The following is a 14,078-nucleotide window of genomic DNA, read 5'->3' as shown; positions in this document are numbered from 1 at the left end:
GGTCAGATTTAGATCTCAGACAGGTTGGGCAGTTTTTGACATAAGATTCTATGGTCTTGTCCTGGCGAGGCCACCAGTAATATCTTTTAGACAGCTCCAGTGTTTTTCTTGTACCAGGATGACCAGCCAGAGGGGAATCATGAATCAAGGAGAGTATTTTATTCCTAAACAAGGGAGGAATGTATAACCTGTCTTTGAAGTAGTACAACCCGTCCTTTTTTGATAGATTGTCTTGTTTGGGAAGTTCAAGATCTTCTTCTTTAAGATGTTTAATATCATCAGTTAATGACGAAATAACACCTATGATTTTAGGAGGTTGAGTTTCGTTTACAGGAAGATCTTGGTGAATTCTGGACAGGGCATCTGCCTTTTTATTTCTGGATCCAGGTCTGTAGATGATTTGAAAATTGAAACGGGAAAAGAAAAGATTCCAGCGTACTTGTCTGGCAGAGAGTGTTTTGTTGGAATGAAGATATTCAAGGTTCCTGTGGTCGGTATAAACAATTACAGGAGTGCGTGTGTCTTCAAGTATGTGACGCCAGTTTTCGAATGCAGCTTTAATGCTTAATAATTCTTTTTCTCCTACAGGATAATTTCGTTCAGCAGGAGACAAAGATCGTGAAAAAAAAGCTACTGGATGAAGAGGATCTTGAGGCGTTTGGTGTTGAGAGAGGACAGCCCCGATAGCTGTATCAGAAGCATCCGTTTCCATGACGTAGAGAAAAGCAGGATTAGGTAGTTGAAGAATGGGAGCACTTGTGAATCTCCGTTTTAATTCATCAAAGGCTGCTTGAGCCTCTTCGTTCCAAGCAAAGGACCGTTTACTGCTATTGAGCAGGTTGAGGGGATGAGCAACCTTAGAGTAATTTTTAATGAACTTCCTATAGAAGTTGGCAAATCCCAAAAAACGTTGTAAGTCTTTAGTATTAGTAGGGGTAGACCAGTTGACAATGCAATCTATTTTGGAGGTATCCATACTTATTGAATGAGGGGAGATAACATATCCCAAAAAAGTGATTTCATTGACTTCAAATATACATTTTTCTGGTTTTGCGTATAATTTGTGTGTTCTTAATCTGGATAATACCCATCTCACGTGTTTTCTGTGTTCTTCAAGGTTGTTGGAGTAGATGAGAATATCATCTAAGTAAATGATGACACAAACGTCTAGGAGATCACGGAAGATATCGTTGATGAAATGCTGAAAGGTTGCAGGGGCGTTACATAGTCCGAAGGGCATGACAAGATATTCGTAAAGACCATATCGGGTTCTGAATGCCGTTTTCCATTCATCATTGGCCTTGATTCTAACAAGGTTATATGCCCCACGAAGGTCAAGTTTAGTGTAGATGGTAGCTGTTCTTAATCTTTCAATCAACTCATTGATCAGGGGAAGAGGGTAACGATTCTTAATAGTTATTTTATTTAAAGACCTGTAATCGATGATGGGGCGTATAGTCTGGTCCTTGTTTCTCACAAAAAACATGCTGGAAGCGGCTGGTGAACAGGAAGGTCTAATGAACCCCTTCCGGAGGTTTTCATCTAGGTATTCCTTGAGGGTTTTTAGCTCTGATTCAGAGAGGGGATAAATATGTCCAAAAGGGATAGGAGCACCAGGAACAAGGTCAATCGGACAATCATAGGGTCGATGAGGAGGAAGTGTCTCTGCTTCCTTTTTACTGAACACATCAGCGAACTCCGAATAGCTGGAAGGTATAGTGGATTCCCTAGTAACATGCAAAATGGGGATGTGTTGTAGACATGTTTTCTGGCAATATGCAGAGTTAAACGTGAGAGAGAAAGGAGCCCAGGTAATAAGTGGGTTGTGAGTCCTTAACCAGTCTATCCCTAATATTATAGGATAAAGAGGAGAATTTATGACATCAAAAACAAGAAATTCAGAATGGACATAATTAGTAGTAGTCCTTAAAGGGACAGTTTCAAGGCGAATGGGCCCCGAGGAGATTAAGGAGCCATCAATAACTCTGACAGAGACGGAATTACGTTTTTGAACACAAGGAATTTTATTTTTTGTAACAAAGGATGAGTCCAGGAACACCCCATTAGCACCGGAATCAATAATGGCCTTAGTCGTAATTCTTTCTTTGTCCCACTGTAATATGAGAGAGACAGAGGAGAAATGAGAGGTTGGTTTAGAAGGAAGTACACTCATTATAGTCGTGGTGGAACCATGCTTACCGCCTCTTGGACGTTTCAATAGGGGACAGTCTGGGACCACATGTTCTTGCGAAGCACAGTACATGCAGAGGTTCAGTTGTCTTCTTCTAGTTCTCTCTTCTGGAGTAAGAGGACTTCTCACAACCCCTATTTCCATAGGTTCAGCGGGAGTTATAGGTTTCTCCGGTGCCTTTGAAGAGGTGAAGGGTTTTTTCCATAGAGAGCTAGTGAGTGATTTCTCAGCTTTTCTTTCCCTAAGTCTTCTGTCGATACTGATTGACAGTTGAATAAGTGTATTCAGTGTAGTAGGTAGTTCAGTTCTGGAGAGCTCATCTTTGACAGCTTCAGATAATCCAATACGGAACTGGTTACGTAGAGTTATGTCATTCCACTGAGTTTCAGGTGCCCATCGTTTGAATTCAGCAATGTAATCTTCAACAGGCCGGTTTCTTTGCTGCAGTGTTCTAATGGTTAAATCTGCAGTCGCTTGTTTGTTTGGGTCTTCGTAAAGGAGAGACATGGCTTCGAAGAATTCATCCAGAGAATCCAATATGGGATCATCATTCTCAAGAAAGGAATGAGCCCAGGCCATGGGTTCACCTTTCAAAAATGAAATAACGGAACAAACTTTAGATCTTTCTGTGGGATATGATCGGGGTTTTAACGCAATCAACAACTTGCAGGAATTGATGAACTCTCGGTATTGGGACCTGTCTCCAGAGAATTTTTCGGGGTTGGAGACAGCAGGGTCACTAGCCGAGTGTGTGACTGTGTGAGGAGTATGGGTTTGCAAGTCCCTTACATAAGTAAGGATTCTTTCATTGGTGATCTGTAGATCTTGCATGCCTTGAGTGAGAGTATCCACCCTTTGGTTTAATCTGGTGATTTCAGAAGTGAGATCTGCTGTATCCATTAATTAGGCTTGATCAATCTGTAACGCTCAATTGTTGATAAGATGGAAACAACTGCAGATTTCTGAGTTTGATAATGTTTATTACTTTAAAATAAAAAGATAATCAAATTGAACTGTCTCTTTAATTCCTGGCAGGTTATAACCAGCAGCGGTGTTTGAAGTTGTTTTTAGGATAAGGTAACTTTAACACAACCAGCGAGAAGTTCCAAATTAGGATGCAGATAATTAATAAGTGGAGCAGATAGCGAACCACTTAGATTAAAGATGGTTATATATTAAATTTGAGCCAATCTGGTTTACTTAACTTATGAAGGAGTGATAATCCAAATTGGTGATGGAGGTTCCCCAGGGAATCGAGGTTGCAACAGGCAAGAGAATATCCAAAAACAGTCCGAGGTCGTAGGAGAGGAGAAGGAGGGTAAATGATTAAACAGTCCGGGTCCGATACACAGTAGAAGTAAATATCCAGGTTGAAGTTCGCGGGAGCTTTCGAGTTGATCAAGCACTGTGGTGTTGACGCGGACTCTCTATGAACCCTGGGAACGACCACGTCATAGGAGGGGGAGTGGCCGCGCTCCGAGAACCCGGAAGTCCACGGTTAGCGAATGCCGGAAGGTCTGACAATCAGCCACTTTTATTGTAACTAGCACATAATTGTATTGATATGCCGTTTGTGTTTTTTTTTTTTTTTTTTTTGAGGTTATTGTGCCTTTTCCCTTTCCCACCGACCCCCCCCCCTCACCACCAAAGTAAAGGATCAAATAGTGAAATGCTGAGCGTTCTAATTGTAATGCAAAAAGGAAATGAGCTGATCTGAATAAGCAAGCAAACAAAAACCAAAACAAACAAACATACGGTAAGTAAGCAAAACAACACAAGGGAAATAGAAGACCAGTACAAATCACAGTTCAGTCAGCAGTATTCACGTGAGGTGAACTGTTAGTAAGCCGCCAATCACATTACATATTCACAGTTATTATCCGCGTGTCACGGGAGAGAACTCTGTGGCTGCATGTCGCCAGAGAACTCGAGACTCCAGATCTAGGCTGAGATAAAGTGGGTTTAGAGCTCTCACCTCCATAATAATATTGGTCCACTGTCTTCAGCCAGCCCACATCATTGTGAGTGTGAGGAATGAGGTGCACGTTCACGAGGCCATCGGGGGCTGCAGGGCACGTCTAGATGGGACATGAAAACAAACAGGGAAATTATACACACACACACACACACAAAGTATCTGTCCAATAATCAGACATGTTCCTAAAATACCATCTCATATTCCTTCCCTAGCAAATATACCCCCATTGTAACCCATTCATGCATTTTGTCATAGTGAGTATATCTACAAACAGCTTACAAAACATGCAGTTCTTTTGTCGTCTTTGCAAACTCTCCCCCTTCTAACCCCGCCCACACTTTCTGTGGCTGTCCAATCATAGACTTCCCAATGCAGCTCAATGAAAAGTCTTTGCAAGGAGGGTGCTCTGGGCAAAGGCTGCCTCTTGAGTTTAGCTCCGATGAGCTAAACAAACCAGGAAGTAACAGGAAATCCTTGGTTGAAAGTCAGTGGGGTGTAACCAGGTTAATTTAAAAAAAAAAAAATAATAATAATTTAAATGCCAATTTCTATTGAAATCAGCATTTTGTAAAATGATAAAAGGACGACACACATATAAAGCATTTCAGCAAACTAAGTTGCTATACGGGTCTGGAGTGTCCCTTTAAGTTCTTGGTGTGTCACTGCTATATATCTTAATCCATCCCTGAGCCATCAGATCTGGAGAATAACTATGTGTGGCACACTAAATATAGATGTTGGATCTTCCAATGTGAACCCAAATGCCCGTTTAAGGAAGCATAGTCTATAGACCACAATATCGGGTAAGGTATAAGAGCAGGAAAATATGTTGCAGGTGCTTCTCGACAGCAGGCATGACTCAAAGGTTGAGTGGATAGGCAGTCATGCCAGTTATCTAACTAACTATGCCAACGTAGAGGCATAGCAAGGCAGATGCACTCTTGCCTGGGCAGAAATATCTGACTATTATCCCACGGTGCCACTTGTACACTTTGTGAAGCATTCAGGCTTTTTGAAGAATTCTGAAGATGTGAGAGAAATAACCCAGAAGGCATGACACAAGTGCACAGACAGTGATGGGCAGATGCAGAGGTCGCATGTAAATACCCAGAACAGAGTTAATATACGAAAAATAGGCCCCATTATTAAAGGAATCCTTTAATTTACCAGCCCTGATATTTGTTTGCATTTTAGATACCATGCAATCTATGCAGCAAATCCCTGAACTCCGTCCTCCACCGCTGTCTAACTCACATCATCTAATAAAACAAACAATTAAATGGAATGATGACAGCTTGGCCAAGCGAATGGAAGTTAACAGCAGCAGCCATGTGACTTATATTACTACCTCGATTGCAAAAGCATAACACAAACTGAAATAAAAAGGTACCCTATACATTATATAGCAACATGGGTGCAAAACACATACAGGGTGAGAATTTGGAGCATACAAAGTACATTTCAAATTTCAATTCACTCCGATTATTGAAAGATCCTTTCATTGGTGAGACAAACACTGCTGTTGACATAATGAGGAGTTTTACATCTTCAATACTTGTCCAAATTTGGACGACAACCATACGCTCTGAGCAGCATCTTCACACTCTTAACCAATGAATGCTGATGAGATGGGACATTATTTTTTTATTTTTTTTTGACCAAATCATAAACACTAAAATTATCTATAATTCTTCTGGAGCTTAGTGTGCCCCTTAGTGGACAAAAAGTAAATTCACAGCTGCGTTATCAATGGTAATCATACCCATCTAATGGGTAAACTATGGTCGATGATTCATCGTACCACTCCTGCTTTTATTAAATTATGGGACTTGTGGTCATCTTTCTTATACGAGTGTTAACAATTGGGAGATCCTCCTCTTTTTCTTTAATTTTCTTATTTGTTACTCCCTGTTTAAGTTAATTGTTTAAATGTTACCGTGTTATAATTGCAAACATTTCTACGTCTTACTGTCCTTTATAATCCTAATTATAGCAAACAGTACCTTATTCTGTCAAAAGAAAAAACTTAATTTTTTTTTTAAAAACCTTCCAGTGTTATGGTTCAATTGTAGTTTCTCCCAATGTGTCTTCTAAGCTTCACATTTTCTTTCATTTTCAGTTCTGCATTAAGTACAACATTTAGTTGCCAGAATCTATATACTGATAACGCTAGCCGGGGGTTAAAGATACGCTAGTATATACATTTCATTCTAACTAGAAGTTCAGTTTAACCCCTTAAGGACACATGACATGTGTGACATGCCATGATTCCCTTTTATTCCGGAAGTTTGGTCCTTAAGGGGTTAAACAACTTTAAAAGGGTTTCTTTTTAACAACTTGCTTCTATCAAACTGTACAATTGATTTTTATTTTTGATTGATGTTTAGAACAACCATTTCTTGCATTTAAATATCTTGATTTCTGCCACTCTGAGTTTAAAGAGTCACTGTGCATAATCTTACTGAAGTGGTCGTGGTGCTTTTTTTTTTATATATTTAATTCAGGAGATAAAGCCATGTTACTCTCATTAACCCTCCTTCTGGCTGGCAATATCAGTTTAGCACAACTTTTGTATCTGCAATATGTTGCCTACCCCTGATGGACTACAATTCCTATCATGCTTGTGAGATTCCTGCTGAAGCTGGTGGGAGTTCAAAAATACATCTGAAGTGATGGCAAAACGAGGAAACTACTGTTAATCAGCTTATTAGAAATATAACGCCAATCAATTTAATACGTTTTAATGGATTTATAAAAATTTATACTTAAAAGTGGCACTTGAACTAATACAGTTCTAAAAGTAGGACTTTTTTTTTAACAAATCCCTCAATCTCAAACAGTACAGAGAAACGTTCCCAACCCGCTCTGTCATTGTACACTGCTCTCCTTCTTTCCATCACTGAACCTTCCTCCTCCTCGCACTGCACACCCCCTCTTCCTCCTCCTCTTCACACTGCAGACCCCCTCTTCCTACTCCTCCTCGCACTGCACACCCCCTCTTCCTACTCCTCCTCGCACTGCACACCCCCCTCCTGCTCCTCGCACTACGCACCCCCCTCCTCCTCCTCCTACTACGCACCCCCCTCCTCCTCCTCGCACTGCACACCCCCTCTTCCTCCTCCTCCTCGCACTGCACACCCCCTCTTCCTACTCCTCCTCGCACTGCACACCCCCTCTTCCTACTCCTCCTCGCACTGCACACCCCCTCTTCCTACTCCTCCTCGCACTGCACACCCCCCTCCTGCTCCTCGCACTACGCACCCCCCTCCTCCTCCTCGCACTACACACCCCCCTCCTCCTCCTCGCACTGCACACCCCCTCTTCCTACTCCTCGCACTGCACCCCCCCCTCCTCCTCGCACTGCACCCCCCCCTCCTCCTCCTCGCACTGCACCCCCCTCCTCCTCCTCGCACTGCACACCCCTCCTCCTCCTCGCACTGCACACCCCCCCCCCTCCTCCTCGCACTGCACACCCCCCCTCCTCCTCGCACTGCACACCCCCCCTCCTCCTCGCACTGCACACACCCCCCCCTCCTCCTCGCACTGCACACCCCCTCTTCCTACTCCTCCTCGCACTGCACACCCCCCCTCCTCCTCGCACTGCACACCCCCTCTTCCTACTCCTCCTCGCACTGCTCACCCCCCTCCTCCTCGCACTGCACACCCCCTCTTCCTACTCCTCCTCACACTGCTCACCCCCCCTCCTCCTCGCACTGCACACCCCCCTCCTCCTCCTCGCATTGCACACCCCCCTCCTCCTCCTCCTCGCATTGCACACCCCCCTCCTCCTCCTCCTCGCATTGCACACCCCCTCCTCCTCCTCCTCGCATTGCACACCCCCCTCCTCCTCCTCCTCGCATTGCACACCCCCCTCCTCCTCCTCCTCGCATTGCACACCCCCCTCCTCCTCCTCCTCGCATTGCACACCCCCCTCCTCCTCCTCCTCGCATTGCACACCCCCCTCCTCCTCCTCCTCGCATTGCACACCCCCCTCCTCCTCCTCCTCGCATTGCACACCCCCCTCCTCCTCCTCCTCGCATTGCACACCTCCCTCCTCCTCCTCGCACTGCACACCTCCCTCCTCCTCCTCGCACTGCACACCTCCCTCCTCCTCCTCGCACTGCACACCTCCCTGATCCTCCTCGCACTGCACACACCCCTCCTCGCACTGCACACCCCCTCTTCCTCCTCCTCCTCCTAGCACTGCACACCCCCTCTTCCTCCTCCTCCTCGCACTGCACTCCCCCCCCTCTTCCTCCTAAGCCTCGCACTGCACTCCCCCCCCCCTTCCTCTTCATGTTCTGTACTTCCTTCCTCTTCCTAGATCAATCTCCTGTCACTTTAACCCTCTATCCTGTTATTCATTCCCCTTGTCTCCTCTGGCCTGGTTTTATCTCTGTTTCTCCTAACTCTGTCAGGTTTATTTACTAAAGTGAGAATTCAACATGAATTTCACATGTAAGGTGAGAGTAAGGGGACTGAAAGCAGAGCTGACTCAGATAATGTTTCCAGTTTAGCTATTTTGATCTGAAATGTGACATTTTAAATTCACCTCAAATTCTCACTTTACTGAATAACACCATATGTGACACCCTCCCTCATCCTGTCACTGTGCCTCTCTCTCTCCCTGCCCTATCACTGTACTAATATCACTGTTCATGTTCCTCTCTCCCTGGGACTGTCTCTGCCACTATCCCTCTCCCCCCTCCTGTCACTGTCTCTCTCCCAGTGACTCTCTCTGTCACTGTCCCCCCTCTCCCAGTGACTCTCTCTGTCACTGTCCCCCCTCTCCCAGTGACTCTCTCTGTCACTGTCCCCCCTCTCCCAGTGACTCTCTCTGTCACTGTCCCCCTCTCCCAGTGACTCTCTCTGTCACTGTCCCCCTCTCCCAGTGACTCTGTCACTGTCCCCCTCTCCCAGTGACTCTGTCACTGTCCCCCTCTCCCAGTGACTCTGTCACTGTCCCCCTCTCCCAGTGACTCTGTCACTGTCCCCCTCTCCCACTGACTGACTGTCACTGTCCCCCTCTCCCACTGACTGACTGTCACTGTCCCCCTCTCCCACTGACTGACTGTCACTGTCCCCCTCTCCCACTGACTGACTGTCACTGTCCCCCTCTCCCACTGACTGACTGTCACTGTCCCCCTCTCCCACTGACTGACTGTCACTGTCCCCCTCTCCCACTGACTGACTGTCACTGTCCCCCTCTCCCACTGACTGACTGTCACTGTCCCCCTCTCCCAGTGACTCTCTCTGTCACTGTCCCCCTCTCCCAGTGACTCTCTCTGTCACTGTCCCCCTCTCCCAGTGACTCTCTCTGTCACTGTCCCCCTCTCCCAGTGACTCTCTCTGTCACTGTCCCCCTCTCCCAGTGACTCTCTCTGTCACTGTCCCCCTCTCCCAGTGACTCTCTCTGTCACTGTCCCCCTCTCCCAGTGACTCTCTCTGTCACTGTCCCCCTCTCCCAGTGACTCTCTCTGTCACTGTCCCCCTCTCCCAGTGACTCTCTCTGTCACTGTCCCCCTCTCCCAGTGACTCTCTCTGTCACTGTCCCCCTCTCCCAGTGACTCTCTCTGTCACTGTCCCCCTCTCCCAGTGACTCTCTCTGTCACTGTCCCCCTCTCCCAGTGACTCTCTCTGTCACTGTCCCCCTCTCCCAGTGACTCTCTCTGTCACTGTCCCCCTCTCCCAGTGACTCTCTCTGTCACTGTCCCCCTCTCCCAGTGACTCTCTCTGTCACTGTCCCCCTCTCCCAGTGACTCTCACTGTCACTGTCCCCCTCTCCCACTGACTGACTGTCACTGTCCCCCTCTCCCACTGACTGACTGTCACTGTCCCCCTCTCCCACTGACTGACTGTCACTGTCCCCCTCTCCCACTGACTGACTGTCACTGTCCCCCTCTCCCACTGACTGACTGTCACTGTCCCCCTCTCCCACTGACTGACTGTCACTGTCCCCCTCTCCCACTGACTGACTGTCACTGTCCCCCTCTCCCACTGACTGACTGTCACTGTCCCCCTCTCCCAGTGACTGACTGTCACTGTCCCCCTCTCCCAGTGACTGACTGTCACTGTCCCGCTCTCCCAGTGACTGACTGTCACTGTCCCGCTCTCCCAGTGACTGACTGTCACTGTCCCGCTCTCCCAGTGACTGACTGTCACTGTCCCGCTCTCCCAGTGACTGACTGTCACTGTTCCTCTCTCCCAGTGACTGACTGTCACTGTCCCTCTCTCCCAGTGACTGACTGTCACTGTCCCTCTCTCCCAGTGACTGACTGTCACTGTCCCCCTCTCCCAGTGACTGACTGTCACTGTCCCCCTCTCCCAGTGACTGACTGTCACTGTCCCCCTCTCCCAGTGACTGACTGTCACTGTCCCCCTCTCCCAGTGACTGACTGTCACTGTCCCCCTCTCCCAGTGACTGACTGTCACTGTCCCCCTCTCCCAGTGACTGACTGTCACTGTCCCCCTCTCCCAGTGACTGACTGTCACTGTCCCCCTCTCCCAGTGACTGACTGTCACTGTCCCCCTCTCCCAGTGACTGACTGTCACTGTCCCCCTCTCCCAGTGACTGACTGTCACTGTCCCCCTCTCCCAGTGACTGACTGTCACTGTCCCCCTCTCCCAGTGACTGACTGTCACTGTCCCTCTCTCCCTGTGACTGACTGTCACTGTCCCTCTCTCCCTGTGACTGACTGTCACTGTCCCTCTCTCCCTGTGACTGACTGTCACTGTCCCTCTCTCCCTGTGACTGACTGTCACTGTCCCTCTCTCCCTGTGACTCTCTGTCACAGTCTCTTTGTCACTGTCCCTCTCTCCGTCACTGTCCCTCTCTCCGTCACTGTCCCTCTCTCCTTGTGACTCTCTCTGTCACAGTCCCTCTCTCTGGGATTCTCTCTCTGTCACTGCCCATCTCTCCCTGTCCCTCTCTCCTTGTGACTCTCTCTATCACTGTCCCTCTCTCTCTGTGACTCTCCCCCCCTCCTGTCACTGTCCCTCTCTCCCTGTGCCTGTCACAGTCCCTCTCTCCCTGTGCCTGTCACAGTCCCTCTCTCTGCGATTCTCTCTCTGTCACTGCCCATCTCTCCCTGTGACTCTCCTCCCCTCCTGTCACTGTCCCTCTCTCTGTCACTGTCCCTCTCCTCCCCTCCTGTCACTGTCCCTCTCTCCCTGTGACTCTCCCCCCTCCTGTCACTGTCCCTCTCTCCCTGTGCCTGTCACAGTCCCTCTCTCTGTGACTCTCTCTCTGTCACTGCCCATATCGCCCTGTCCCTCTCTCCCTGTGACTCTCTCTGTCACAGTCCCTCTCTCCCTGTGACTCTCCTCCCCTCCTGTCACTGTCCCTCTCTCTGTCACTGTCCCTCTCTCCCTGTGACTCTCCTCCCCTCCTGTCACTGTCCCTCTCTCCCTGTGACTCTCCCCCCTCCTGTCACTGTCCCTCTCTCCCTGTGCCTGTCACAGTCCCTCTCTCTGTGACTCTCTCTCTGTCACTGCCCATATCGCCCTGTCCCTCTCTCCCTGTGACTCTCTCTGTCACAGTCCCTCTCTCCCTGTGCCTGTCACAGTCCCTCTCTCCCTGTGCCTGTCACAGTCCCTCTCTCCCTGTGCCTGTCACAGTCCCTCTCTCTGTGATTCTCTCTCTGTCACTGCCCATCTCTCCCTGTGCCTGTCACAGTCCCTCTCTCTGTGATTCTCTCTCTGTCACTGCCCATCTCTCCCTGTCCCTCTCTCCCTGTGACTCTCTCTGTCACTGTCCCTTTCTCCCTGTGACTCTCCCCCCCTCCTGTCACTGTCCCTCTCTCCCTGTGCCTGTCACAGTCCCTCTCTCTGTGATTCTCTCTCTGTCAATGCCCATCTCTCCCTGTCCCTCTCTCCTTGTGACTCTCTCTGTCACCGTCCCTCTCTCCCTGTGACTCTCCTCCCCTCCTGTCACGGTCCCTCTCTCTGTCACTGTCCCTCTCTCCCTGTGACTCTCTCTGTCACTGTCTCTGTCACAGTCCCTCTCTCTCTGTGACTATCATTGTCACTCTCTCTCTGTCACTGTCCCTCTCTCCCAGTGACTGACTGTCACTGTCCCTCTCTCTCTCTGTCACTGTCCCCCTCTCCCTGTGACTCACTCTGTCACTGTCCCTCTCTCCCTGTGACTACCCCCCCCCCCCTCCTGTCACTGTCTCCCTCTCTCTCTCTCTCGGTCACTGTCCCTCTCTTTGTCACTGTCCCCCTCTCCCTGTGACTCACTCTGTCACTGTCCCTCTCTCCCTGTGACTCTCCCCCCTCCTGTCACTGTCTCCCTCTCTCTCTCTCTCCCTCTTTCTCTCTGTCCCTCTCTCTCTCTCTCTCTCTGTCCCTCTCTCCCTGTGACTCTCCCCCCCCTCCTGTCACTGTGTACCCCCATATAACATCACACACCTCCTTCCCTTTCCCTCTCCCAGTGCAGCAATGCTTGCTTTTCCCTAGTGATGGTTACCTGTTCCCCGCAGGCTTCCCCCAGGTGCATGGTCCCTGCAGCCCCTAGGATCACTATTAGCAGCAATGCCCCCTCCATGTTGCTGAGAGGAGACTGAGCTCCAGGCTCTGCTGCTGGGAGACCTACATGTCATCACGTGACCTACAACATGGTCCACGCCCACAGGTGCAGAACTAGCCAATCAGAAGCCAAGGTAGAGTCACATGATCAGAATGAGGAAGTAGAGGCGAGATGTAAACACATGTAATTCCCCCAGTTGTTTCCCTCTCCCAGAATCACACATTTACAAAGTATAAATAATTTCTATTAAAGGGCAAAAATAGCAGGATATCTGATATCAGGTTGTTTATTTAATGCTGTATTTATTATTATTTTATAGTGAATCCCTTACAGCAGCCCTGTCACTTCATCCATCATGTCATTATTTGAGTATTTCATAAAAATAAACTATTCATGAGATACTCATGTTGTAATTTAATCGAAATTCCAATGCAATCAAAAGATCTCATATGACGAATTAGTAAAATCTCAAATTAGCAAAATCTCAAGTTGACAAAAGGCAGGGCTACTGTCAATATTTTTTGTCAATTCCCACAGCTGTCCCTCACTTGATCTTGTGCATCGGGAACGTTTGTCTATGGAGGGTCCTGCAGTCTTGCTGGAATTTCGCAGTCTTGCTGGAATACGCAGCAGTACAACGGTCACGGTTTAGTAGATAGAGCCCAATATGCAGTTACAGACTTGGTGGAACAAAACGAAGTACAGGCAAGGATAAGGCAGAGAGGTCAGACAAGCAAAGGGTCGGTTCAGGCAGCGCAGGATCATAAACGTAGAACAAGCCAGAGGTTGGATATCAGATAAGCAGACAGTAGCAGGAAACAACTTGATAGGAGTCAGGAGCACAGAATTCTTAGCACAGGTAGAAGGTCTGAGCAGGATTATATAGAAGAGGGAGTGGATCACATCTCACAGGTGTCCTACCTGTCTCTTGGGACCAGTTTCTGGAAAACATCTACTTCCCTTTTTAAGAAGTTTAGGTTCTGGCACATGCGCGCCTAGAACATCCAGTCAGAGAAGGGATTTGAAACAGTGCTCTCTGCCAGCGATGTATCTTACACGAGGCAAACAAGGCATTTGCCTTTGGCAGTACTTTGCAGGGGCGGCAAAAAAAGCTACCCCCAAACGCCCAGGCGGATCCCTTGTTTGCCTCGTGTCCTGGAGGGGCTCAAGACCTGGGCCGGCTGGTCACTTTTGAGCCCCCCCGAGGCGGACGTCAGCTTCTATCGCAGCGGGCAGTGAGGGAGCATGCTCACCTGAGCTCTTCCTGAGCAGCTCCCTCGCACGCCACTTTATGAAGCCGGGAGCTGGGATATGACGTAGCTCCAGCTCCCGGGATCACTAAGCTGCGCGCGAGGAGCAGGAAGATTAGAGGCTGGGTGGAT

The 14,078-nt window shown here is 48.4% G+C and overlaps 1 protein-coding gene across 1 annotated transcript in view; it reads right to left on the bottom strand.

Annotated features, from left to right (window-relative positions):
• MAN2B1 (mannosidase alpha class 2B member 1) overlaps positions 1-12,769 on the bottom strand; it is a 57,640-nt gene extending 44,871 nt beyond the window's left edge. The window contains exons 1-2 of the mRNA XM_063449596.1: positions 12,637-12,769; positions 4,167-4,269 (exon numbers count right to left, since the gene is read on the bottom strand). Of these exons, the coding sequence (XP_063305666.1) occupies positions 4,167-4,269; positions 12,637-12,714 (181 nt within the window). The 5' untranslated portion in view covers positions 12,715-12,769. The remainder of the gene's footprint in view (positions 1-4,166; positions 4,270-12,636) is intronic.
• Positions 12,770-14,078: the final 1,309 nt, after the last annotated feature.

This window comes from Pelobates fuscus, chromosome 3 (genome assembly GCF_036172605.1).
Source record: "Pelobates fuscus isolate aPelFus1 chromosome 3, aPelFus1.pri, whole genome shotgun sequence".
Lineage (NCBI taxonomy): Eukaryota > Metazoa > Chordata > Amphibia > Anura > Pelobatidae > Pelobates > Pelobates fuscus.
The sequence above is the reverse complement of the archived record's forward strand: the minus strand, read 5'-3'. Positions and strand labels throughout refer to the sequence as shown.